This window comes from Pelophylax lessonae, assembly GCF_965119305.1.
Source record: "Pelophylax lessonae genome assembly, chromosome: 8".
Classification (NCBI taxonomy): Eukaryota; Metazoa; Chordata; class Amphibia; order Anura; family Ranidae; genus Pelophylax; species Pelophylax lessonae.
In genome coordinates, this window is record NC_138775.1 from 79025625 (window position 1) to 79051141 (window position 25517).

At 39.4% G+C, this 25517-nt stretch overlaps 1 protein-coding gene across 2 annotated transcripts in view; it reads right to left on the bottom strand.

Annotated features, from left to right (window-relative positions):
- The window catches only part of ATG7 (autophagy related 7), a 460198-nt gene that overhangs the window by 395338 nt on the left and 39343 nt on the right, over window positions 1–25517 (bottom strand). For both annotated transcript variants that reach the window (XM_082264764.1, XM_082264763.1), the window contains exons 8-13: window positions 23286–23374; window positions 16224–16345; window positions 9668–9758; window positions 8334–8478; window positions 5800–5958; window positions 2907–3101 (exon numbers count right to left, since the gene is read on the bottom strand). In XM_082264764.1, coding sequence (XP_082120890.1) covers window positions 2907–3101; window positions 5800–5958; window positions 8334–8478; window positions 9668–9758; window positions 16224–16345; window positions 23286–23374 — 801 coding nt within the window. The remainder of the gene's footprint in view (window positions 1–2906; window positions 3102–5799; window positions 5959–8333; window positions 8479–9667; window positions 9759–16223; window positions 16346–23285; window positions 23375–25517) is intronic.

A 25517-nucleotide genomic window follows, 5' to 3' on the forward strand; every position in this document is an offset into this window, starting at 1 on the left:
TTGAACGGGAATGTCAGTGCACAGCCATTTTCAGAACTCTCCAGAGATGTTCAATTGGGTTCAAGTCAGGGCTCTGGCTGGGCCACTCAAGGACATTTACAGAGTTGTCCTTTATCCTCTCCTTTGTTATCTTGGCTGTGTGCTTAGGGTCGTTGTCCTGTTGGAAGATGAACCTTCATCCCAGTCTGAGGTCCAGAGCGCATTTATCTTTCCCTTGATCGTGACTAGTCTCCCAGTTCCAGCCACTGAAAGACATCCCCACAGTGAAGCATGGTGGTGGCAGCATGGTATTTGCTAGGAGATGAGCAGTGCCTGCTTTCCTCTAGATATGATGCTTGCCATTCAGGCCAAAGAGTTCAATCTTTGTTTCATTAGAGCAGAAAATTTTGTTTCTAATGGTCATGGAGTCTTTGGAAAATTCCAGGCAGGCAGTCATGTGCCTTTTTCGGAGGAGTGGCTTCCGTCTGGCCACTCTACCATACAGGTCTAATTGCTGGAGTGCTGCACAGATGGTTGTGCTTCTGAAAGGTTCTCCTCTCTCCACTGAGGAATGTTGGAGCTCTGTCAGAGTGACCATCGGATTCTTGGTCACCTTCCTGACTAAGGCCCTTCTCCTCGATTGCTCAGCTTGCCTGGGGGGGCCCAGTCTAGGAAGAGTCCTGGTGGTTTGAAATTTCTTCCATCTACGGACGATGGAGGCCACAGGGTCCATTGTGATCAATGCTGCAGACATTTTTCTGTACCCTTCCCCAGATCTGTGCCTCAATACAATGCTGCCTCAGAGGTCTACAGACAATTCCTTGGACTTCATGGCTTGGTTTGTGCTCTGACATGCACTGTTAACTGTGGGTCCTTATATAGACAGGTGTCTGCATTTTTAAATCTTGTCCAATCAACTGAAGTTGTAGAAACATCAAGGATGATTAGTGGAAACAGGATGCACATGAGCTCAATTTTGAGTGGCATGGCAGAGACTGTGAATAATTATGTACATGTGAATTTTTTCATTTTTTATTTTTAATAAATTTGCAAATATTTCAAACAAACTTCTTTCATGTTGTCATTATGGGGTATTGTTTGTAGAATTTTGAGGAAAATAATTTAATCCATTTTGGACTAAGGCTGTAACATAACAAAATGTGGAAAAAGTAAAGCAATGTACAGTAAAACCTTGGTTTAAGAGTAACTTGGTTTGAGAGTGCTTTGCAAGACAAGCACATTTTTAAAATACATTTTGACTTAATATACAAGCGATGTCTTGATATACAAGTAGCGTCAGGAATAAAAAAGAAGAGAGGTGCCTCTAATGTCTAGCAATATGGTTACATTTAATGAAGGTTCAATATTTAGCAACTCACATGGTTGATGATTAAAACAGGCACATCTAAGTATGTAGGCATCCGGGGTAAAGCTGTCCACATAGACCATCCTCTGCATAGCCACCTTCATCATCCCTTCCCCGCTGCACTCCACGAGAAGCCTCACTTTCAGATCACTCTACTGCAGGCTATTCTTCCCGGTCACGATTGCAGACTGACAGTGGTGAGAGCCGGTGGTTCAGAAGAGGGTCTATGTGGACAGCTTTACCCCAGATGCCTGCATACTTAGATGTGCCTATTTTAATCATCAACCATGTGAGTTGCTAAATGTTGAACCTTCATTAAATGTAATCATATTGCTACACTTAGGGGCGCCTCTCATCTCTCTTATATTCTGTAGCTCTGCTAGATTTTGCTTCTAATCCCCTTGGGAAGGCTGCATATTGTAGATGGACATTTTATGGTTACACAACCTATCACATTGCTATAATCTTTGTATATAGACTATAAACTGAAGAACTTGTGGAACGAATCATCTGAGTTTCCATTATTTCTTATGGGGAAATTCGCTTTGATATAAGAGTGCTTTGGATTACAAGCATGTTTCCAGAACGAATTAAGCTCGCAATCCAAGGTTTTACTGTAAATACTTTCTGGATGCACTATGGACCGTAAAAATATTATTCAATTACATAAAGTGTTTAACTGGACAATAACCATTAATCTAACCTCTAAATTAATACATTGTTTATTATCGTTTTTGAGAAAAAAGTATTTTGTACTACCCTTTTATCAAAGTTGGAAGGTATGCGAAAATGTATATCACGGCAGAGAAAATAAAAATGGTAATTATAAATAAAGTCTTCTTGTTTCTAACTCGACAATATAATAATAGAGCAGATATATAAAATACTGAAAGAAAATGTATCTAGGATACCCAAAACCACATTACAGTTGTCATTACTTTGCATTAGTGTAGAAAATGTAAATACTCTGCAACCCAATATTTTTTTTTTTCGTATTTTGTATCTACATTATGAACTAGATACTATTGGCTAACGAGAAGGATCCAAAGAGCATAATAACCAATTATAGCTCATCTTATACTGGTCTGGCGTATGTAAAAAGTGCTCTTATTGATTTGTATAAATTGCTGAATTTTGCTGAACTAGCCCTAATGGGCCATGCACACTATAAGATGTTCTGAAGACTTTTTCCTTTAGACTTACCAAAACCATATAATATGCGGTCAAACCTAAACACTTTCAATTTGTATGCAATCAGGCAGGCCCTTGCACTACATAGAAAAAGTAAATCTGAAGGAAAAAGTCTTCAGAAAATCTTATAGTGTGTATGGCCCCTTAAGATTGAAAAAATAGTACAGACTGTGTGTTTTAGCCAACTGCAACCAATTACAAAACAGTTTTAATTAGTCTAATGATACTTTCTTGTTCTAACTACTCCAATTAAATTGGGTTAATTTAGCATGTAGTATATATTATAGAATACGAGGGATAGTCAAAAATAGAGAAAAAGGTTCTCTTTAAAAGAGTTGCTAGGAACTGCTTTCATTTAATTATTCATTACCTTCTTTTTACTTGCCGCAACAACAGTGGGCAGCCAGCGACTCTCCCGGGTGTCCATTAGTAGAAATATAACATCGTGTTCAGCAATAAGAGCTTCCAGTTTCTCCACATCTCTGCAGGCCTGATTCATGGTCTCATCAGAGAAGTTCACAGGGTGACCCGGCATTGGTATGCTCAAGTTAAATCCCTGAGTGGTCTGACAAGGAACAAAAAAACACGAATCGCATCAGCAGTCTGCAAAACTATAAGCACGCTAAACTTTACATTTATGGTGTCTTTTGTTGTCAGTGGTCCGCAATACATACTCAAAGATGTAAACAAGACTGCACTAAACACTTTATTAATGTAAAAGCACACTTTAATGTTGGTTATGCCATAAATAACCAATATACAGTAAATAAAGACAGCAAGATCTGGTTGTTATATAAATCTCCAAGAGCAATATAGCTGAGTGCTTGGAGCTTCCCTGGATTTCTCCATTTGCTCTTCACCATTACATTCCTCCATGCTACTGGAGATCTGGCCGAGCTCATTTTACTATGAATGCATGCAGTATTTGGGAGCATCATATTAAAGGGAAAGTAGTTACAGTATGATAACTTAAGTCTTAACAAAAGATCTTTAACACCCGGTGCTTAATCCTTTACCCACGCATTACTTAAAGTGTGCTGCCTGACCATCCCAACACCCCCAACCCCCCTCCCACCCTGCTTATGCCCCTTCCTTGAGCTTAAAATGTTGATTACGCCTGATATGTTCAACATAAATAACCTGCCAATGGTCTAGCTCGCTCTGTTTGTGAGATCTCTGTGCTTAAATTTCTGCATGCCTGCTGTGGCCATTATGAGACATTTCCACTCTTCCTGTTGGATTTTACATATTTTCTACCATGTAGAATGCGACATTAAAAGCTTAAACACACACAAGTAGGCAGTAAGACAAAAAAACTCCCAGGTAGAAAGTATTTATCACAGGGAAATCTCTCTCTTTTTCTATCCTCATTTCCATCTCTCTCTATACAAAAGAAATTAAAAATACATATATAGTTACCTCTTTGTCCAGCTAAAACTTCTGACTATACCCATCAAATAGGAGATATCTCACTGCTCTGACCCATTTTACTTATGTGTGTACATTTCAGTTAGAGCTACGTGTTTAGAAACAACAGTCTTTAATACAGAGTGACAAAGAGATGTGGGAACCATAAAACTACAACCACTGGCTCAAATTAAAAAGAAAAATATGCAATATGCATTGCTTTTAAATATAGATATTTGTGAATTAGCATGTTAGTGCAATTATACCAATGCAGATGTACAATTATCAGATAGATATGGAGTGCAGTGTTTTCAAATGTGTCAGTTGCAGCAGCCACATAAAGTGGTAATGAACAGCAATTGTGTAGCACTGCCAACCAGGCAGCAGAGCCTGATTATATAATAAGTAAGTATGGTATGTAAAAAATTACACATAAGTACACGGTTATCAAACATTAAAAGAGAAGTATGGCCAAAGCTATTTTTCGTCATACTTCTCTTCTGGTTTACAAGAGTGCACTTACTTCTGCACTTCCTTGACCCAGAATCAGCCCACACCAGGCTAAAACCCACTGTCAGCTGACGTCAGAGCCGCTCCAAGCTCTGGAATGATCCCAAGTATATTGTCGGGATCCACCCAGCTGCCTGACTGATAGCTGCGCCCGCCCCTCTCTAGCCTAGCACTACAGTGGGCACTGGAGGGGCAGAGCAGAGAGCAGTAAGTAGCACTCCACTCCAAGAAGACTGATAATTGGACAATCGCTCAGTTCTCGGTCTTAGAGCTGACATAGGACAGCTTTACCTCATATTGATAAGACTATGTATGTCAAGCCGATATTTTTTTACATGTTTACCTTAAAAACACTGAAAATATACATTCCTTTGAATAAAGTCTTTAACTGTTCTTCAAACTCTTGTACTCTTCGTTTTATTCTTTTGTAGTGCTTCCTGAAAAACTACGATTTTGGGGGATCCCCTTGGACAACATATGCCATAATAGCAGCAATTCATTCCAGGATGTGTATCAACCTTACTTAATTAACATAGGTGAGCATATAGAGGATAGCATTACCGACAGTGTAGGAGACCCCCTTTTCTGAACCTCTTTTTTTCCTTAGTGGATTTCCACTTCTCCTTATAAAACATCATTTGTGTCTGTTGCCTTACATGCGTATGCACCTCCCCATTCTTTCCCAGTTCAAGAAATATGACACTGTATTAACTACAGATTGGCAAGGCCCTAACACTACTGCGACTTCTCCTGTGTCAGCCATTGCGTTTGAATGCATGACATTAGAAATCACAAAAATCAATCTTTTTGCATAGCACCTTTAAAGTCCCCAGTACAACTAGACCCTTAGCTATGCCTGCAGGTTCCTCCTGAGTCTTTAGAATTAAACATTTATCTGCGCGTCTTTTTGCATATGATATTATTTACTACCAAGAAGCTAATAGAAGACAAAGATTCAAGCTGTGGTGCCGACCTTACAACAATGGAAAGCAGAGATTAATAAAATGCTCCTGAATAAGAAACTGATCTATGACCATTGAGGTTGCCTGAAAGAAAATCTGAAAATTTGGGGGAGGCAGAATCTTCTACTTGCTGTCCATTAGACACAGCTCCTACTTGATTTTTAGCAGTGACTTTTATGTGTTTAGGTAGGATATGCTCTGCAGTGGCATTTACTCATTTGTGATTTGTGTTGTCTAAGGGTACTACTAAGTTGAAAATATTCCTATATAAGTATATATGATATGGCACACAACACTTTTGGTATAGGTTTTCGATTATACTTTAATTATAACAGCTGTGAAATGCAACCAGATGAATAAACCCCTCAAGCAGCTTCTTCTTACCACACCAGGAAAAATCTTCTGAAGTTTTTCCGCTGCTGCCAGAGCTTTTGATTTTCCACCTCCAAGACAGTCTTCAAACTCGTACAGTGGTTGTCTCACAGGGTTTGAGTAGGAGATTTTGGCATTATCCACAAATGTTATATGTCGAACACCCCATCCCTATAAAAAGAAAAAAAAAAAAGCGGAAACAATACATCATTGCTTTAAAACATTAATTCCTTTTTTAAAAAAAGTAAAACATGGTGCAACTGGAATTGGTGCACATAAGCAGTAACCCTGTTTAGGCACTTATTTACCATAACTACGAGAGACAAACTGGCATATAAACTAGTCTGGATCGCAAACAAGTTGGCATATTATGTGTCTGCGTCCACATACTCCACCAAATCAATGCAACTGCACCATTTTGTTTTTTTTTTTTGCATGTCCTAGGCATGTTTAGTTATTATTAGGGATGGGCTCAGGCTAGGGTTGCCACCTCATCCCTTTAAACCAGGACACACATTAGACAGGTTCTGTGGCTGATTAAAGTGGTAATCAAAATCCCTTAGTGCCTTATGTGCATTATGTTAGCCTCAGAACCTGTGTAATTAATATTTGTCCTGGTTTAAAGGGATGAGGTGGCAACCCTAGATCAGGCGTGTTCAGATCCTAGTCCCAACCCAACTGAGCAATCCCACTAGGAAGCCTTTACTGCGCACCGCCAATTATGAAGCCTAGTCAGGGCGTGTGTATGAGCAGCTGCGGGCCAGGAAATGCCTCATTGCATATGATTGGCAGTGTGCAGTGATGCCTTCCTGGCGGGATTGCTCAGGTGGGTTGGGACTAGGTTCCGAACATGCCTGAGCCCATCCCTAGTTATGATACACTGGTGGGGAGTACCTGCCACACGCAGAAGTTGAAACTCAAATTTGCCAACTTAAATGTCAGTCAGAACCTTGGGAATCACATTTTTCCCACAAAGAAGGGTGGCAGTAAATTTTAATTCGGTTATGTTTTGTAGTGCGTGGAGCAAAGTGACTAATTTTTCATAGAAACAAAGAGAAAACCAGTTCCGAGATCATAGTGCAATATACAGAAAAAAACACTGATATTTATTATGTAAAAAATGCACTTTGATCTCTGCGCTGGTTTTCTCTGCATTTCTTTGGATATTCCTGGAGCTCCCCCCTCTGACAACCTTTCAGCATTGAATCATAGTCTACTATAGTTAGATGCCTCTGTATAGAGAATGGGCTACCCGTGACCACATTTTATTGATTTACTTGTAATGCTACACAATTTTGTTTTATTCATCCATTGATTTAATCTATTATTTATTGATTTTTATCATATATATTACTTAGAAATGTATTTTCTTTATTACAGATGATTTGAGCAGTTATTGTAGTTGAAATTTATTTCATCTAAAAAATCCTTTCCTCTTTTCTTTCTGTGAAGCATTAGTCAGAGCTGAGCACGTTTTTTTTATTTACTTCTCGTAACTAATTATTCATAACTGCTGAATTTGAATACACATAGAGCTTAAAATGACAGCCATCAAACTCAACTGTTTCAGGATTTTCTGGCCATTGCCAGTTCAAGGTATGACACACACTGCTTTATGGAACAGTACTTGGGAAATATCAAGCATTTACGGTAAATTTTTTCTTTCTAAAACCTCTCAGGTTTTAGGCTCCATGCACACTGGGCTTAAAAAAATGCAGATTCCCTCGGCAGAAAAAAATGCCCAAATAGAGCATTCTTTGTACAGCGTTTAGATGAGTTTAGGAGAGTTTTGCATTTTTTCTGCCAGAAAGCTCCAATCAAACACAAACCTGAAGGTTTTTTTTTCCTGCCTCTAACTGTTTAGCCTAAAATATACCTGTAATCGTCCTAATGTGCATGGACCACATAGGGTAAACATTGAGCTGCTTCTACAGGCAAAACACAGAACTCATGTAATAGCAGCGGTTTTAAAGCCAGTGTGCATGGAGCCTTATTGCTGTATGTGCCTCTCTATTTGTCCTGTTTACCATTATCATTAAAAGCGAAAGTTAAAGAAAATCCCACATTTTTGGTTGTCCCTAGAAAAGTAAGAGAGGGGAAATCTTCCAAAAGGGACACTTACTCGGGTGACCTTGGGGGTCCCCAAGAGATTCCTTAATTTGCAGGGATTCCCTCTCGCTTCCTGTTTTAGCTAAGGGGGACAGGATGTGAAGGTAAATCTCCTCAATGGGACACACATGGGAAAAAAAACCCTCTCTTAATCTATCCAAAAAAAAATGAGAAAAAGTTTTGTTTTGCCTATAGTTGTACATGAATGATGTAGTCAGCAAAGATTATACTTTCAGAGACAGGCAAAAAATTAGTAATATCAGCTAAGAAAACTAAAAAATATTTGAAAAAACTAAAAAATATTTGAATACTGCAGAAGACATGAAGAAAGTTCATGACTAATCCAAGTTTGGGAAACCTAGAACCAATAATCTTCAGATATGTAAACTAAACCAAGATAAAAGCTCGTCTGATGCTGTTTAATGGCTGCCACTCACCATTAATGTTCGGGCCACATTACACCCCAATGTGCCTGCTCCCAGTAACAAGCACTTGGAGGAGATGACTTTCTCTAGGTCCAAAGTAGGTACTAGTCGCCAACGCATCAACTTTAGATTCAGATCAACGGAAGACTCTGCTAACCTGAAGAAGGAGTACAGTATTTCATGGGAATATTAGAATGGTTTATTTTCACTATATTCTTTCATACCTATCCAGAGAACAGATAACATACATAAAATGAATTTTTCTCATAACTAATTAAATGTGCTTTTTTAACTGGCAACAAGAAGCTTTCCGAAACCACTGGGGACCAAGTCCAGGTTTCTATTACAGTAATTATGGGTAGAGAAAAAAAAAAGTTTTGTTTCAAGTTCCCCTATATGAACCTGCCAAGACTTCCATATAGATCCTAAATCTATAACCTGTGGATCCAACATTTAGGGCTCATTCACAACACACATCGATGTGCGCGCTACCACATTGCACAGTAATGTGCATTGGTGCAATGTGGTGCCAGTCATTCTTAATGGCACCCCAACACACCTCTCAGCAGAACAGAATAACAGGTGTTGAAAGAACACAGAATAAAAATGGTAATATTTCAAATCAATTATATGCAAACACACACTGCAAAATAAAATTCCCGTGGGCAAGAAGTTTAAAAGGCTAAAAGTAAAACCTATGTGACATGTCCATAGTTAAATAAATACATAAAGTGCCGGCTACCCTCCAATATGTTTCCGCTCATGCATCTAGTGACTGCTGGACACTAACTACAAGAAACATTTTTGTTATATTCTTTCCAACAAGGGTTTCTCCACCAAGTACTAAGTCAGGTTTTGCTTGGGAAACAAATACCTATTTTACTCACTGAAATTCAAATTAATTTATAGCATTTGTTTTATGTGTTTCTTCTGGATTTTTGGTTAATATTCCATCTCTATCATTTAAAATACACCTATGACAAAAATGATAGACCCCTCATTAGTTTGTAAGTAGGCAAACTTACAAAATCTGCATGGGATAAAATAAATTTTTTCCCCACTGTATGTGAGAAGCTTCATAATTGGCCCAGTAGACAAGTAGCTAAAGAAAAAAAAGAGGGATGCATTTCTAAATGCACAGAATATGACTATAAAGGATAATATTGCTATTAACAAGTAATAACACCACTGAATACCAGATTGTCTTAACTGATCAGGCAGTTTCCCCTGATGTAGCAAATTGGACCATGTTTTTAGGGTTTTTTTTTTCCTTCTCTATCAACTGTGGCCATCAGGTTCTGTATTCAATGCATTTTTTCTAGTTGAACTAATTTTATTGAGTTTACCTCTTGGGATCCATGCACTCACTAAGATCCACCATTCTGGGGCCCATTCCACCTTTCTGGTTTTTCTCCCAGCCAACGGCTTTTGGGCAAACTGAAATGACAAAAAAAGGGTAAAATAGGTAGGAGTTAACACCCACTGAATTCACAGTTGGTGACTTCAGTCCATCATTTATAAAATGTAATTTACTAAGTAGTTCTTTACAGTTTTATTTGTATTTGGCCCAATATTCGTTTATTATATGGTCCACACGAATTAATATTCAACTTGGGTTAAGCGCCTTCTCTGTGGTTTTCCTTTTTAATAAGAATCATAGTTGGGTTGATTTAACAAAACTCTGAGTGTGCAAAATCTGGTGCAGCTCTGCATAGAAACCAGTCAGCTTCCAGTTTATTTTGTCAAAGCTCAATTGAACAAGCTGAAGTTGTAAGCTGATTGGCTACCATGAACAGCAGCACCAGATTTTGCACTGTACAGTTTTAGTAAATCAAGCCCATTGTATGAACAGCCTTCATTTGAAGTCTTACATCCAGATTCCTGCTATAGCCATTCCACAATGCGACTATAATCCTTTCCCTTCCACATTAGTAGGAATTACAGCAGAATAGAACAGTTTCCAACTGCCAGGTCAGGGTGGCTGCATTCTCACTTTTGACTTCAGCGGGCACGATCTTGTAACAAAAGTCCTTCTAAATATCTAGATTAAATGGATGACTGTTGACAGTGTTGACAAGACACAGATGAAAATGGGCAACTTCCCTCACTATTACACACAATACCTTAACGCTGAAGCTAAACATTCTGTGCTCTGCTTGTTTGCGATCCTCCCCGCTCTGTGGCTGCATTCTGCTCCCCTTCCTGTCCCCTGTGTGCCCTCTAATTGCCTATAATTTATTCAGTCATATAGGGTTGAAGTAAAAATTTAAAACAAAAACATTGAAATGCATACACATAACTCAGAACATCAGTTATTTTTTATCCAGATTATGAAACTACAGCCCATTCTACTACCTTTTTACTTTTCAATAATCTAAGGACCTACTTTGCTACCCTATTTGCAGCGCAGAAGCATTATTCCCAAAACATGATCAAAGTGTCTGTACTAAGATGCTCACAGCCACTAATTAATAATCAATCCTACATCGAAGTCTGAATCTTTCTGCTGACAAACTTAGGCCACAAGGACCGAGGAGGGGAGAAAGTGGGACTTTGATGACGCCAAGACAAAATATAGAATTATATAGAAGGAATCTTTTTATAAAACAATACAAATTTTATTGGTAACAAACCATATTAAAATAACCCCAAAGATTGGGGAAGACAGGAAACATATAAACCCATGTATCATGTCACAACATAGACTTAACAATATGGATAAACTTCAAGGTGCAATCCCAAAGAATTTTGTCCAAAGCCCAGATGAGTTTCGACTTGCTAGTCTTCCAGGGGGATACTGGCCATTGAAGTCACATGAGTTTTTTCAGTGTGTGAAGACCAGCACATAAAGCAAAACTGCCTTTTTTAACACAAGTGTGGTTGGGTCTCTGATTAAAACCAGAAGACAGATAAGCCCCTAATAAGTTTTCCCAGGAGAGGGATCACCTTTACCAATATCAGTCATCAGTCATCATATTGGGGGACTTCAATTATCCCGACATTGACTAGGAAGAGGGGACTACACACTCACAGAAGGCCCGGCTATTCACGGAAACCTTACAGGATAATTACATGTCACAGTTGGTGGACTCTCCTACTAGAGAAAACGCAATCCTGGATCTATTGATCACTAATGACCCAGACCTAATCTCGGAGGTAGGGGTCCAGGACAACCTGGGCTCTAGCGATCACAGGATGATGTAAATAACAATATAGCAAGGCAAGTGGGGAACATAAGAACACTAAACTTCAGAAGGGCAGACTTTCCAAAATTGTACTCGTTGATGGAAAGGGTAAACTGGGACCGAACCCTGGGATCCCTGACCACAGAGGAAAAATGGGAATGCTTTAGGAATATATTAAGCAAAGGCATCTTGCAGTGCATTCCTATGGGAAATAAATTTAGAAGAGACAAAGCCAAACCTGGCTGGCTAAACCATAGCGTTAAAAATCTTATTAGGGGAAAAAAATTGGCCTTCAGGAAATATAAATCAGAAGGCACAGTATTGGCTTTCGACCAATACAAGGAGGCAAATAAGAAGTATAAACACGAAATCAAGATGGCTAAAATAGACTTTGAGAGACAAATAGCGGAGGATAGTAAAAAAAAACTAAAGAAATCCTTTAAGTATATCAACAGCAAAAAAACTAGGGCAGAGCATATTGCACACATAATTAACGATGATGGGAGGATGGTTACAGAGGACACTGAAAAAGCAACCATGCTGAATGCTTTTTTCTCGTCAGTCTTTACACAGGAAAAGGAGGGGAACACTGACCATGACTGTATGGTTAGTAGTAATACACAGGACTTGCCACTATGGCTAACAGAGGGTGAAATCAGGGAAAGGCTGGATAAACTTAACACAAACAAATCACCAGGCCCGGATGGCGTACATCCGAGAGTACTCAAGGAACTCAGTAAGGTTATATCCAGACCACTGTTCCTGATCTTTGCGGACAGTATTAGGACAGGAGATGTACCAGGGGAGTGGAGGAAAGCTAATGTGATTCCGATATTCAAAAAGGGTCAGAGGCATATCCCGGGAAATTATAGGCCTGTCAGTCTGACATCAGTAGTATGTAAACTTCTGGAGGGGATGATAAGGGACTATATCGTAGAGTTTGCTAAGGACAACAACATCATTAGTAGTAACCAGCATGGGTTTACAAATGGGCGTTCTTGTCAAACCAATCTCTTAACATTCTACGAGGAGGTGAGCTGTGAGCTAGATAGGGGCAGACCAGTGGATGTGGTGTACTTGGATTTCGCTAAGGCGTTCAATACAGTTCCCCATAAGCGCTTAATTTATAAAATAAGGTCTGCAGGTATCGACAGCAGGGTTTGCTCTTGGATACGGAACTGGCTAAAAGGGCGTGTCCAAAGGGTGGTAATAAACAGCGCATACTCAGACTGGTCTGAGGTAGTAAGCGGGGTCCCCCAAGGCTCAGTCCTAGGACCAACCTTGTTCAATTTATTCATAAACAGCATTGAGGACGCGATCTGTAGTTCAATATCAGTTTTTGCAGATGACACAAAATTAGGCAGGGCAATAACAGCACAGCATGAAGCAGATATCCTACAGAATGACCTGGACAAAATAAAGGAGTGGGCAACGACTTGGCAAATGAGGTTTAACGTGGAGAAGTGTAAGGTTTTGCACTTGGGGACTAGCAACAAAAAAGCACAATACACGTTAGGAGGGGAACCCCTGGGAGAATCAAAAATGGAGAAGGATCTGGGAGTATTGGTGGATGATAGACTAGGCAACAGCATGCAATGTCAAGCGGCAGCTGCCAAAGCCAGCAGAATATTAGCATGCATAAAGAAAGGGATGTATTCCAGAGATAAGACTATAATCCTTCCACTTTATAAAACTCTGGTCCGACCGCATCTGGAGTATGTTGTCCAGTTCTGGTCACCAGTCCTCAGAAGGGATGTGTTGGAGCTGGAGAGGGTCCAGAGAAGGGCAACTAAACTAATTAGGGGATTGGAGGACCTTAAGTATGAGGAGCGTCTGCAATCGCTTGATTTATTCTCCCTGGAGAAAAGACGCCTGAGGGTGGACATGATAGCAATTTTTAAATATCTCAATGGGGATCTAGGCTTAGAAGAAAAGCTGTTCAGTCGCAGGGATTGCATGAGGACTCTGGGGCATACAATGCGATTAGAGGAGAAGCGTTTTAACCTCAGGCAACGTGGGGGGTTCTTTACTGTTAGGGCTACAAGATTGTGGAATTCTCTACCACAAGAGGTGGTTTCTGCAGGTAATATTGTGGCTTTCAAAAGACTTCTAGACGTACATCTCAAGGATCAGAACATTCAGGGGTATGCGAGATGATTACAGCCACACACACCTACACAGGTTGAACTGGATGGACTATTGTCTTTATTCAACCTCAGCTACTATGTAACTATGTAATATGGCTGGTGATCACACAGGCATTATAGACATGAACCGTATGGCTGCAAACATGGAGCTGACATATTAGGCAACTGGAAAGCAAATATTATTATAATTATACAGGATTTTTATAGATTTACACAGGGAAGGCTTTAAAAAGCAGATCCGCCCATTGCACACATAAGACATTTAGTTAAAATCTCGCTGCAGCAGGTTGGAACTTTCATGGAACTCAAAAGTAAAATTTCTGACTTTATTACAATTGTAGTGTTTGCTACATAGTACCTGCTGCTTACTGACTTGCGTGAATCTAAGAAATCCACTTGAAAACAAACAAATCAGTATACATGGGCCTATTTCCTAATGGGTTAAACACCTGTGCACAATAAGTACTTATCTGTACATTTGTATTCTAGTCTCCCTTAAAGGAAAGAAAAATCATTGTTAAATTGTTGACAAATGTACAGTATATATAATCAGAATAATTTCAGTAATTTTATCTGTGTTTTTGTTTAAAGTCTATGTGTGTGAGGTAGCCATATTTACCTAAATTTACCTAAATTTACCTAATTTACCTAAAGCTTATAGACTGGGCTTTGTGCATGTCAATTGTATTTGTTTATTGTTTCTCTTTCTATTAATGCACAAACTCCTCTTTCAGTGCACACTTCTCTTCATTGGATTGGAGCCAACAGACCCTCTATATGGTTAACAGAGCATACCTCAATAGTTTTTAATCCGGGTATGCTAATCATATTTGCCGATCTATTCGCTAAATATGAAAAGTGGGAATGTAATAGAAATATAAAAATTATTTATTTCATATTAAAACGTGTAGGTACAATAATAGATCAAAATGTGTATTTACCCTCCATCAACTTTATATCAATATTCTATCAAAATTGGATACTTTTACATTTTTTTTAATGGGGGGAAACTACCTTTTTAGGGTTTTCTCTCCCTGCACCACCTTATTTCTGGCCTAGGTCAGAACGATATGAACAATGCCCGCAGCCTTCTGGGATACCCAGGTTCCAGGAGTCCACAGGGTAATCTACGGCACACAAGCAGCGCCATCAGGGGGGTGGATGTCTGCTCATGGTTTTTGCAGCCACCCTCCTGATGAAGCTTGCACTTTATCATGGGGCGCTGCACCACACGGACACAGCCAGTGCCCTCGGCTGATGTCAGAAGAAGAAGGCCAAGCGAAACCAGATGTGCTGGGGTGAAGTGGTAGATTCCAAGGACACAAAGCTGGTTTGCCAGGCATTTGCATATGCTTTTATATTATTACCCAGATTAAAAAAACAATACACAAAAAAAATGTCATCTTTAAAGAATTAGCAAAAACTCAGGCAAGACAATTTGAAATTATAAGGAAAAAAATGCATTAACAGAGGTTTCCTTCAGTAAATATGTCATTTCAAAATGATCAGCATGATTCAGAAGTACTGGCAGATGAAGTTATTTGCAAGGCTTTACATGAAAATGTTTAGTTAAGCCCTGTCCACTCCCAAATCTTTGGGCTCATTTACTCTATCTCTGTTGAGCTGCACTGAACTGCAGAGATCAATGCAAGGGCACATAGAAAACAGCTGTCTCCCATGAGCCCTGCTCATAACATGATGCTATGTTGAGACATGCTGCATTTTTACACAGCGCATATCACTGCAATGTGCTGCATTGTACAAATGTCATCTTGCAAAAAAAAAAAAAAAAAAAAAAAACATAAATAAAGTAAACAGTGTGATACACTGTAAAAACACAATGTACCACCCATCATTGCCGCTACACAACATACCGCTCTTTCGCCATTCGTTAATCCCTTAACATGATTGGTAGCTTCACTGTGCAATATTAGAGCTCTATAGGGGGTTGAGGAAAGCTTGACACTTATGCCCCATTCACACTAGTGCAACTTGTCCCGCGATTTTGGACCGCAAAATCGCATGACAAGTCGTTTTCCATTATTTTCAATGAGCCCCATTCTTATCAGTGCGTTTTGAAGTCGCACCGACTTCAAAGTAGTTCCTGCACTACTTTGCCAAGATTTTAATGCGTTTTGAGGCATATAGCCTTGCCATTGCTTTCAAAATCGCATCAAAATCGGGGCAAAAATCGCGCCGCGAAATCGTGGTAAAATTGCGTCGCAATAGTGTGAAAGGTGCCTTACAGAAAAAAAACAAGGCTTCCACATAAATTCACCTGCCCATATGGCTTGATCTACTGATGATGTGTGGTTTTCATCAGTAGTATGAAATGCCCAGGTTCGTAAAAGGTTTACTTAAAATGCCTTTTTTAGCTCAGTCAGTTTCTCCATATAACCAAGGTTCTCTACACCTTTTGTAACTTTAGTTACCCCCCGTGCATGAGGACTGCTAATCATTTTCATAAAAGGCATCCTTTAAGTGAAACATATTCACAAGGTGAGCGCACATTTTTATCTAGCAGGATGATAAGAATTTAAATTGAAATGTCTTGGATGAAATAGGTCTACCTTCATTCTGTGTCACTCGGGGCAGTTTAATTTCAAAGCTGATACTGTGCTTTATATCTCTCTCCCCTTGCAAAGTCCGGTCTCGGAGGCAGATGACTTCAATGGACTGTAGGTGGCTTCCCCTGGAAATTAAAACTAAAAATTAGAGCCAGCAGGAGAGATAATAAATTATCTTGCAGTGTTATTTTAATACATTCTCATAGTGTTAATAGCTTGAGATTTTTTGAGCAAAAACTAATTATTTTTTTTTACTTTTAATTAGATCGAGGAAAGTAATACAGCACTGAGACAGGTGCTTAATAGTCTATTCATCGGATGATTCCAGAGACATGAATGAAACTCTGAGATAATTAAAAAAAAGTGTTATTTCTTTTTTAGCACATGCCTAAGTGTGAATATTATATTGCTAATTGTTAAACTGAGAGTGATACATAAATGATAGAATATTTGTGTTCCAGGTGACATTGGCACATAAAAATAAAAAAAATAGCCCATAATTCTGAAAGTACTTCAAATGAAGACCACTGTACGGTCTCCATAAAAAGTATCTGGATGAGTCATTTAAAGACAACTTGTTATCAGATTTTATTCTTTACTTTAAAAATGAACTCAACCCTTCAGACCATGTTTTATGCTATACCTATAACACAAAACATAGTCAGTGTGCACAATGCTAACAACTCCCCCCCCCCCCCCGCCTGCCCACCCGCCCGCCACACACAGGTTTGTGGAGTTCCTCTCCCCGGTGGCTCCTGTCAAATTAGAATTTGGCGTGTCTGAGCTATGCACAGCTGTGTCATTCATTTACAAAAAACTGGAATTGAAAAAAAAAAAAAAACAAGACCCATCTTGCACCATAGCAGAGGGACTGTATTTCTCAATAAAGCACAAGTGTGGTGACATCATTGCACTTGTAGTCCACAGATATCTTCTTCAGCTTCATAGCTGAAGGTCAGTACCTCTGTATGAACCAGGGGCTGGAGGAAGAATCTGCAGGAGCCAGAGCATTGCACCCCCAATCCACTGATCACAGTTTTAATGCTTTGCAGGTTCAAATGCAAAAATAAACAAATGCACATGTTTTCTTTTTTAAAAATCAATGCATTTATTATTTTTTTTGCAAGAGGTGAAATTTTCCTTTAAAGAGCAGCTTCATTTGACCTGCTTCTGAGATACTAAAGGCTAGATACACCCAAAACAATTATATCAATTAGAGATGAACACAGGTTAGAATGTGCCATCTAAAGTGGTAGAACAAGAAAATAATCACCTTTAAATAGTTGTTTTCCTGATTAACCACTTGCCGACCGCCGCACGACTATTTACTGCGGCGGTCAGCCCCTCACAGGCAAAGTGACGTAGTACTACGTCGCTTGCCTGTGAGGTTCTAGGGAGTGAGCGCACGCCCCTGGAGGCGCGCTCCCGCTCCCTCACGGTCCCCCCCGCACGAGTGACTGGCGGACCCGATGTCCGCCGGTCACTCACGATTGTCGGTTACACCAGGAGAAAGGCAGGCGGCTAATGTAAACAAAGCCGCCTGCCATTCTCCCCTGTGTAAAAGCACAGATCATAAGGTCCTGCTATGTAGGACCGTTGATCTCTGCTGTTACACACACAGCCACATCCAATCACAGTTAGAATCACGCCCCTAGGGACACACTTAACCCCTCCCTCTCAAATAAAGTTAACCCCTTCCCTGCCAGTGTCATTTTTACAGTAACAGTGAATATGTATAGCACTGATTACTGTAGTAATGTCACTGGTAACCCCAAAAGTGTCAAAAATGTCAATCAAGGGTCCGATCTGTCCACCGCAATGTCGCAGTCCCGCAAAGAAAAAAAAAAAATCGCAAATCACCTCCATTACTCGTTGAAAAAAAAAACAATAAAAATGACAAAAATCTTAGTTCGTAAACGCAATAACTTTTGCGCAAACCAATCAAAATAGGCTTTTTGCAATTTTTTTTACCAAACATATGTAGCAGAAAACAAATTGGCCTAAAATGTTAAAAAATTTTGATTTTTACATTTTTTGGGGGAATTTCATATAAAAAAATGTGAAAAATATTGTTATTTTTGCAAAATTGTCGCTCTTTTTTTGTTTATAGCGCCTGATCAAAAAATCGCACAGGTGATCAAATACCACCAAAAGAAAGCTCTGGGAAAAAAAGGACGTCAGATTCGTTTGGGTATAGCGTCGCACGACCGCGCAATTGTCCATTAAAGTCACGCAGTTCCGAATTGCAAAATAGGCCCTGGTCAGGAAGGGGGTAAAATCTTCCGGGGCTTAAGTGGTTAAAGGTCCTTTCACACGGCCCGCATCCACCAACGGAGCCATTCTGCTCAGTGGGGGATCGATCCCCGCTGAGCAGGGGGATGACAGCTCAGTCTCCACTCTGTGTGTGGAGACGGAGCTGTCAGATCCCCGCTGTCCTCTTTGCTGGAATCGGATTAGAACGGACTGCCTGTCCGTTCTCATCCAATCCGATCCGCAGGATGGATGGAAAATGGGGTTTCCATCGGTCCAGATTTCACGGATAGGATTGGAAGCAGATAGTAGCGGAGATGTCTGCGCTGATATCCGCTGCCCTATAGGGATGCATGGAGCATCCGATCCGGTCCACCTGAAAAACTGACAGGTAGATCTGATCGGATTGTTCGTGTGGAAGGACCCTTAGGTAAAAAAAATATATATTATATATATATATATATATATATAAATGAGAATGTTGTTACCATTCGAACAAAAGTTCATAACAAGAGAACCTATTCAGCAGTACAAAGAGCACAGTGCCAAGTAAAGATTTTATCACTCACAGCATCCATTTGGAATCTATTGTGTACCAATATAGCTTTAGTTAGGTGAATTCTGTTACGAAGAGTTGCTGCACTTAGCACTGTGCTCCTTCAATTGTTTATCTAATATGATAAAAAAACTAGAAATAGAGAGCTCTATTTCAGTAGAAAAATAACATAACAGATACACATCAAGTCTTGGTAAGACATCTGATGTAAAAAAATTTAATAAAGTATAACTAGCAATAATCGACCCTTTTGTCTTGTGAAATCAACAAAGAGTTAAATGATGTTAAAGGAAATACATAATGTTGTCAGACAACGTGTAAAAGAGATCACAGGGATCCAGAGGAACCTCCGGATTAGTTAAAACAAAATGATGCGGTTACACAATGTCATACACAACACCTGACAAAAGAAAAGAGCATATTGTGAAAAACATAGATAGCTAAGACCCAACGTGTTTCGAAAATGGTAAGGTCAAATTCTTCCTCAGGGGTTAACATGAGCATGGCTGTGTACAGATGTCTACAATCACAGATGCTCTGGTGTTTTGGAATGAATCAACCGCATGTTTAAAAGAATCAAGCCAGAGTATTTCATACAAGGCTGAAAACAGTCAGTACCAGAGCGGGCCACTGGCCAAGATCCTGAGCACCCCCAGCGTCCACAAGGGGCATAAGTAAGAGACCTCCACTTGTCAGTGGAGTATCTGTAAAGTACTAGATACATGATGCAGAGGGGTTTATTGTGCAAGGTGATCCACAGACCAATACCAGAAGGGAGGTCAGTGCAATGTATATCACATAGGACCTGGTTTGAAGCAGAGCAGAGTGTGGTCATGGACTGATGAGCTGCTTCAAACCAGGTCCTATGTGATATACATTGCACTGACCTCCATTCTGGTATTGGTCTGTGGATCACCTTGCACAATAAACCCCTCTGCATCATGTATCAAGTACTTTACAGATACTCCAGTGACAAGCGGAGGTCTCTTACTTATGCCCGTTGTGGACGCTGGGGGTGCTCAGGATCTTGGCCAGTGGCCCGCTCTGGTACTGACTGTTTTCATACTTGTATGAAATACTCTGGCTTGTTTCTTATAAACATGCAGTTGCTTCATTCCAAAACACCAGAGCATCTGTGATTGTAGACATCTGTACATAGCCATGTTCATGTAGACCCCTGAGGAAGAATTTGACCTCACCATTTACGAAATGCGTTGGGTCGTAGCTATCTATGTTTTTCACAATATGCACTTTTCTTTTGTCAGGTGTTGTGTATGACATTGTGTAACCGCATCATTTTGTTTAAACTAATCCGGAGGTTCCTCTGGATCCATGTGATCTCTTTTACATGTTTCATGCAATAAACTTAATATTTTTGAGAAATTTTCCCCTTTTTTTCTCTTTCCTATATTTTCTTATACTTTTTTTAAATTTATATTTTGTCTACTCGTTGCCCTTCAAAGTCCCTTTCAGAGGGTTTGTCCTGTTGTATTTTTATTCTTTAGGCCTCTCTCAATAAACTGACAACTTAAGCATAACACATGGGCGAAATACAGATTCACTTTAAGGTTAAGTTCACTGTTAGGGAAAAAATAATGAATACACATTATTGTGCAAGAAAAAAATATGCATATGTTATTTTTGACACCTAGGAGCCTACAAAGCATTGCGCTTGAGATCAGTGGATCGTGGGTGCAATGTCAGGTTCATGTATAAATGTCCTCCAGCTTTCTGCCCATATCTGCCCAAAGCTGGGGGACCTGGGAATGGACTACGAGCGCACTGATCAGCATGCTTATATTTTTCGGTGGCAGACAGGACTTGTAGTTTCTTCATTTACAGACCATGGTGAATAAATGACGTGGTTGTACAGGTGGAGTCCCATACAACCATGCCAATTTTAATTGCAACAGCGGCTGTGGGGGGAGAAGAACCCCCACCCGCTGTCACGGATGAGGGGGTGAGCGGAACATGTACTGGAACATGTTACATCCTAAATATGGGTGTAACATGTTCCAAGGGGTGAACTTATCCTGTGAAGCTGAACTCTATGCTTGAGGTCATACACATGAGTAACGTAAGATTTATAAATAATTTAGAGTTTTCTAGAAATAGAATCAAACTTGAAGGGTATATGTCCAATTTAAAAATTGTTAATTTCCAACTTTTTCATAGATGAATGTCAATAGATTGAGTGTATATTTCATAAGCTTGCAATGACCTTTGAAAAGGTAAAATAAAATACATTCAGGGGCTTCTGATGCGGATGCCTTGCAGATCTTTTGGCTTCACCTCAAAAAGGTACGGTATATAAATCAGGTACTCTAACTTTACATTCTGCATGATTTTTCCAGGTCCGTGATTATTGTTCAGAAGATTAGGATGCCTGCCAACCTTTTCACCTAGGACAAACAACTATGTGCTCTGGATGATTCTTACAAAGAACTGGGTTAGTTATGTCCTTGTCACTCAATTGACAACAGTTTTAGATTTAACATGCAAATTTCATGATGACAAGTATGGAATAAACAGCAGGTGAATATTATTTCAACTACAAATAAAGGGTCACCAAAAACAGCTGTCAAATTGTTTCCCTACAGCAAAGGTCACAGTCTGCAGCCATGAATTTATTTCCATTCCTACAGCAAGTGCTTTAATATTTAGTCCTTCAAATCTTTTATGACAGAGCAGATTTCAGGGTTATACATTGTAATTTTCAAAATTGAATTTGTAATGACTAATGCAGATAGCATGTTTTTTTTTTTTTCTTTTTCAGAATTCACTGCTTTATTCCAACAAGCATGTAGGCCATATATCCACAAACAGCGTTAAAAGACTTGACTGTCCTTGTGGAACAAAAGATCACATTTATATTTTAACAAAACTGCAGCCTTGATCTTGTTTGTATAATGCATTTTTTTCAAAAAGTGTTTGGTTGATATGTTTTTATATATATATATATATATATATATATATATATATATATATATATATATATATATATAAACAGTGCCAAAGAGCAGCTAGCATTTTGTCTGAAAAAAGTAGTGTGTACATTTTAAGGATAACGCCAGTATTATTTTAAAAAAATGTGCAGCGGTTTAAGGAGTAAAAAAAACTCCACTGGCCCTCTTCCAGGTTACGTGATAACCAGTGTAAATCAACATATTTCCCGTCATTGGTCTGGGCTTAAACATTGTACATTACTGCACAGAGCTGCATGGATGCCATAAGACCATTGCCACTCCACGCAGAATTGAAATTAGTGATCGACCAATATCGTTTTTTTATTGCCGATACCGATATTTTGGTCATCGCATATCGGTATCGGCCGATATTGGCCGACATTTTCGTACATTAAAATTTTTTTATTTTTTGACAGGTATTCTTGTGGTGGGATGGGAGACCCGGGCGACCTGTGGAAGGCGGCGGGAGGGGACTCCCCCCCCCCCCTTCTCAGCCGCATCGGTTGTCATTACAAGACAGCCGACCATCAGCTACGGACGCCGTTACCGGGGTGATGCCGAAATATCAGAAATATCGGTAACCTCAGGGGCCGATTCAGATATATCGGGGAAAGTGCATATCGGCCCCTGATATGTTGTTGTACTACAAGGTTATGCACGGACACACAGCACACTGGCACATACAGCCTTCTATTTTATGGGATGTGCTGTTACTGATGAATCCACAACATACAATTAGACTGACAGCAGTTCACATTAGCATGTTTAGCTTGACAGGAGGAAACAGAGGAGGAACCAACAGATCGGTCACTGCTAGGATTCAATGAGGCATCATAAGACCTGTAGTCCTGGAGAACCTGACACCTCAAATTAATTAAATTAAAAGTGCACCTGCATCTTTAGTGCAGGTTTTATGAAACAGGAAGTGGAGTGTGAAACCTGCACAGCAAACTCATTTCAAAGAATAAAAATGCACATTTTTAGATGGCTTTTAAACCCCTTTATGATGCATTTGTATCATGTGTTCTTTTCTGGATTTTTTTTGTTGATATTTGGTCTCTATCATTTAAAATATGCCTATGATAAAAAATTATAGACCCTTCATTTCTTTGTAACCTACAAAATTGGTTTCTATTTTTTCATTTATGTAGGAAGAAGGTGTTTTACAATAGCTTTTAGGCAGTGGTAATTTCCCTCTTGCTTTGCTGTTAAGGAGCACAGTGTGCCCCAATAGTTTTTTACAAATTCAGTACATCTGTGACTAATATGATATTTAATAGTGAGATACAATACCAGTGGTAAGAAACCAGTGCTAAAATATTCCTCAATGGCCATCCAGGATACTGCGATAAAGTACACGGATCGTAAACGCCGAGGATAACCTAAGAAAGTAAAATAATAATATTAATCACAAACTGATGGGCAGAAAAGTCAGTACATTATCATGTGTCAGTTTACATGAAAATCTATCATGCACAAGGATCTGTCCACTGTTAATTGATATTAGACTTTTCATATGCCTCATTTGCAGGGGTAATTTGTTTGTAGGGAACAGTATCTTGTAGGATGGCTAAGCTTTATCAAATGAAAAAAATTTTGGTGGCCCAAAAGAAACTGCGCAAAATTGGTGATATTCGATGATAAATTAATCAATCAAATTGTCATAAATAAATTAAATATATATAAGAGGAATTGCTTCCATAGTGCAAGCTGCAATAAAAACGTATAAAACGCATAAATGTGAAAAGAGTGGAATAAATTGCGCTCAACACTTAAAACACAACCAAAAGGTGCTTGTGTGCATAAATATGTGAATAAATGGTTATAAATAAATAAATAAACAGAATCCTAAATGTGAAAAAAGTCCTTGGTAAATAAATATATCAACAGTCTTTAAAGTGCCCAGTGCAATACAAATCTCTCAGCAATGACTGAATATCACTCCAACTTCAAGTGAGGGACCTCCACCTTAAGAGACTTTTCTCCACCCAGTGCTCGGGGTAAATACTTCTTACCAAAGCTGGTGGACCCCTTAATTACAGGGGGTCTAAAGCAGCGTAAATGGTCCACAAATGCCTCCAAGCTATCCTTCAGGTCCCTTGATATATGGCTCAGCTCGCATAAGGAACTCCAAGTATTTCAGGATATTGTGGGGAGAAAGATAAGGAAACTCCAATAGTGTAGTATGTTCTGATAATTGGGGTTTATTAATGAAATTGCACTTACTCAAACATTAGAATCAAATGCCTTCATGCAGTAAATGCAGCATGGGTTCGGTGTACGGGACGCTCCTCTGTTCCTGCGTAGGATCCCCTGATGACGTCAGCGCGTCTGACGAAACGTGCGTCGGGAACGTGAGACCGTGGAGTTCCGGGTTGGTGATACGCAGGAACAGAGGAGCGTCCCGTACACCGAACCCATGCTGCATTTACTGCATGAAGGCATTTGATTCTAATGTTTGAGTAAGTGCAATTTCATTAATAAACCCCAATTATCAGAACATACTACACTATTGGAGTTTCCTTATCTTTCTCCCCACAATATCCTGAAATACTTGGAGTTCCTTATGCGAGCTGAGCCATATATCAAGGGACCTGAAGGATAGCTTGGAGGCATTTGTGGACCATTTACGCTGCTTTAGACCCCCTGTAATTAAGGGGTCCACCAGCTTTGGTAAGAAGTATTTACCCCGAGCACTGGGTGGAGAAAAGTCTCTTAAGGTGGAGGTCCCTCACTTGAAGTTGGAGTGATATTCAGTCATTGCTGAGAGATTTGTATTGCACTGGGCACTTTAAAGACTGTTGATATATTTATTTACCAAGGACTTTTTTCACATTTAGGATTCTGTTTATTTATTTATTTATAACCATTTATTCACATATTTATGCACACAAGCACCTTTTGGTTGTGTTTTAAGTGTTGAGCGCAATTTATTCCACTCTTTTCACAAGCTTTATCAAATACTTTAGTATTTATAATAAAATAAATGTTGTTAGATCTTTACATGTATTAATATGCCTCAGTTGCAGGCAGTATAGTACATGGCACATACTAATGTCAAGACAAAGTCCAATAGCATGGATTTATCATCTTGGTAATAATATCAACCTTCAAGGAATAGAATATCTCAATTAAAATATATGTAAACTCCCTTTAAAGCCTGGTACACACTATAAATTTTTTTTCTGATCAACCTAGTGGGTTGAACGAAAAAAAATGTTAGCTCCAGTGGGAGCTGCTGTACTCAATATGCAAAATAACTACAGCGATCTCTCCTACTGAGCTATTGTGTTCTGACAGAGAGAAAGCCCTCGCCGACAGACCACTCTGATCGATGCTCTCTGCCATTGGCTAAGAGCGCTAATCGGGAGTCAGTCGGCTGCTGGTTTTCCAGCATGCTCGTCCAACAGAAGCCAGCAAAATGGGCAGGTTCTATAGGACAGACCGTAATACACACGGGGCTGAATGACGGCTTTTTTTTTTTTTCTTTTTTGAATCGGCAAATGTTACCAACATTTGGCCTGT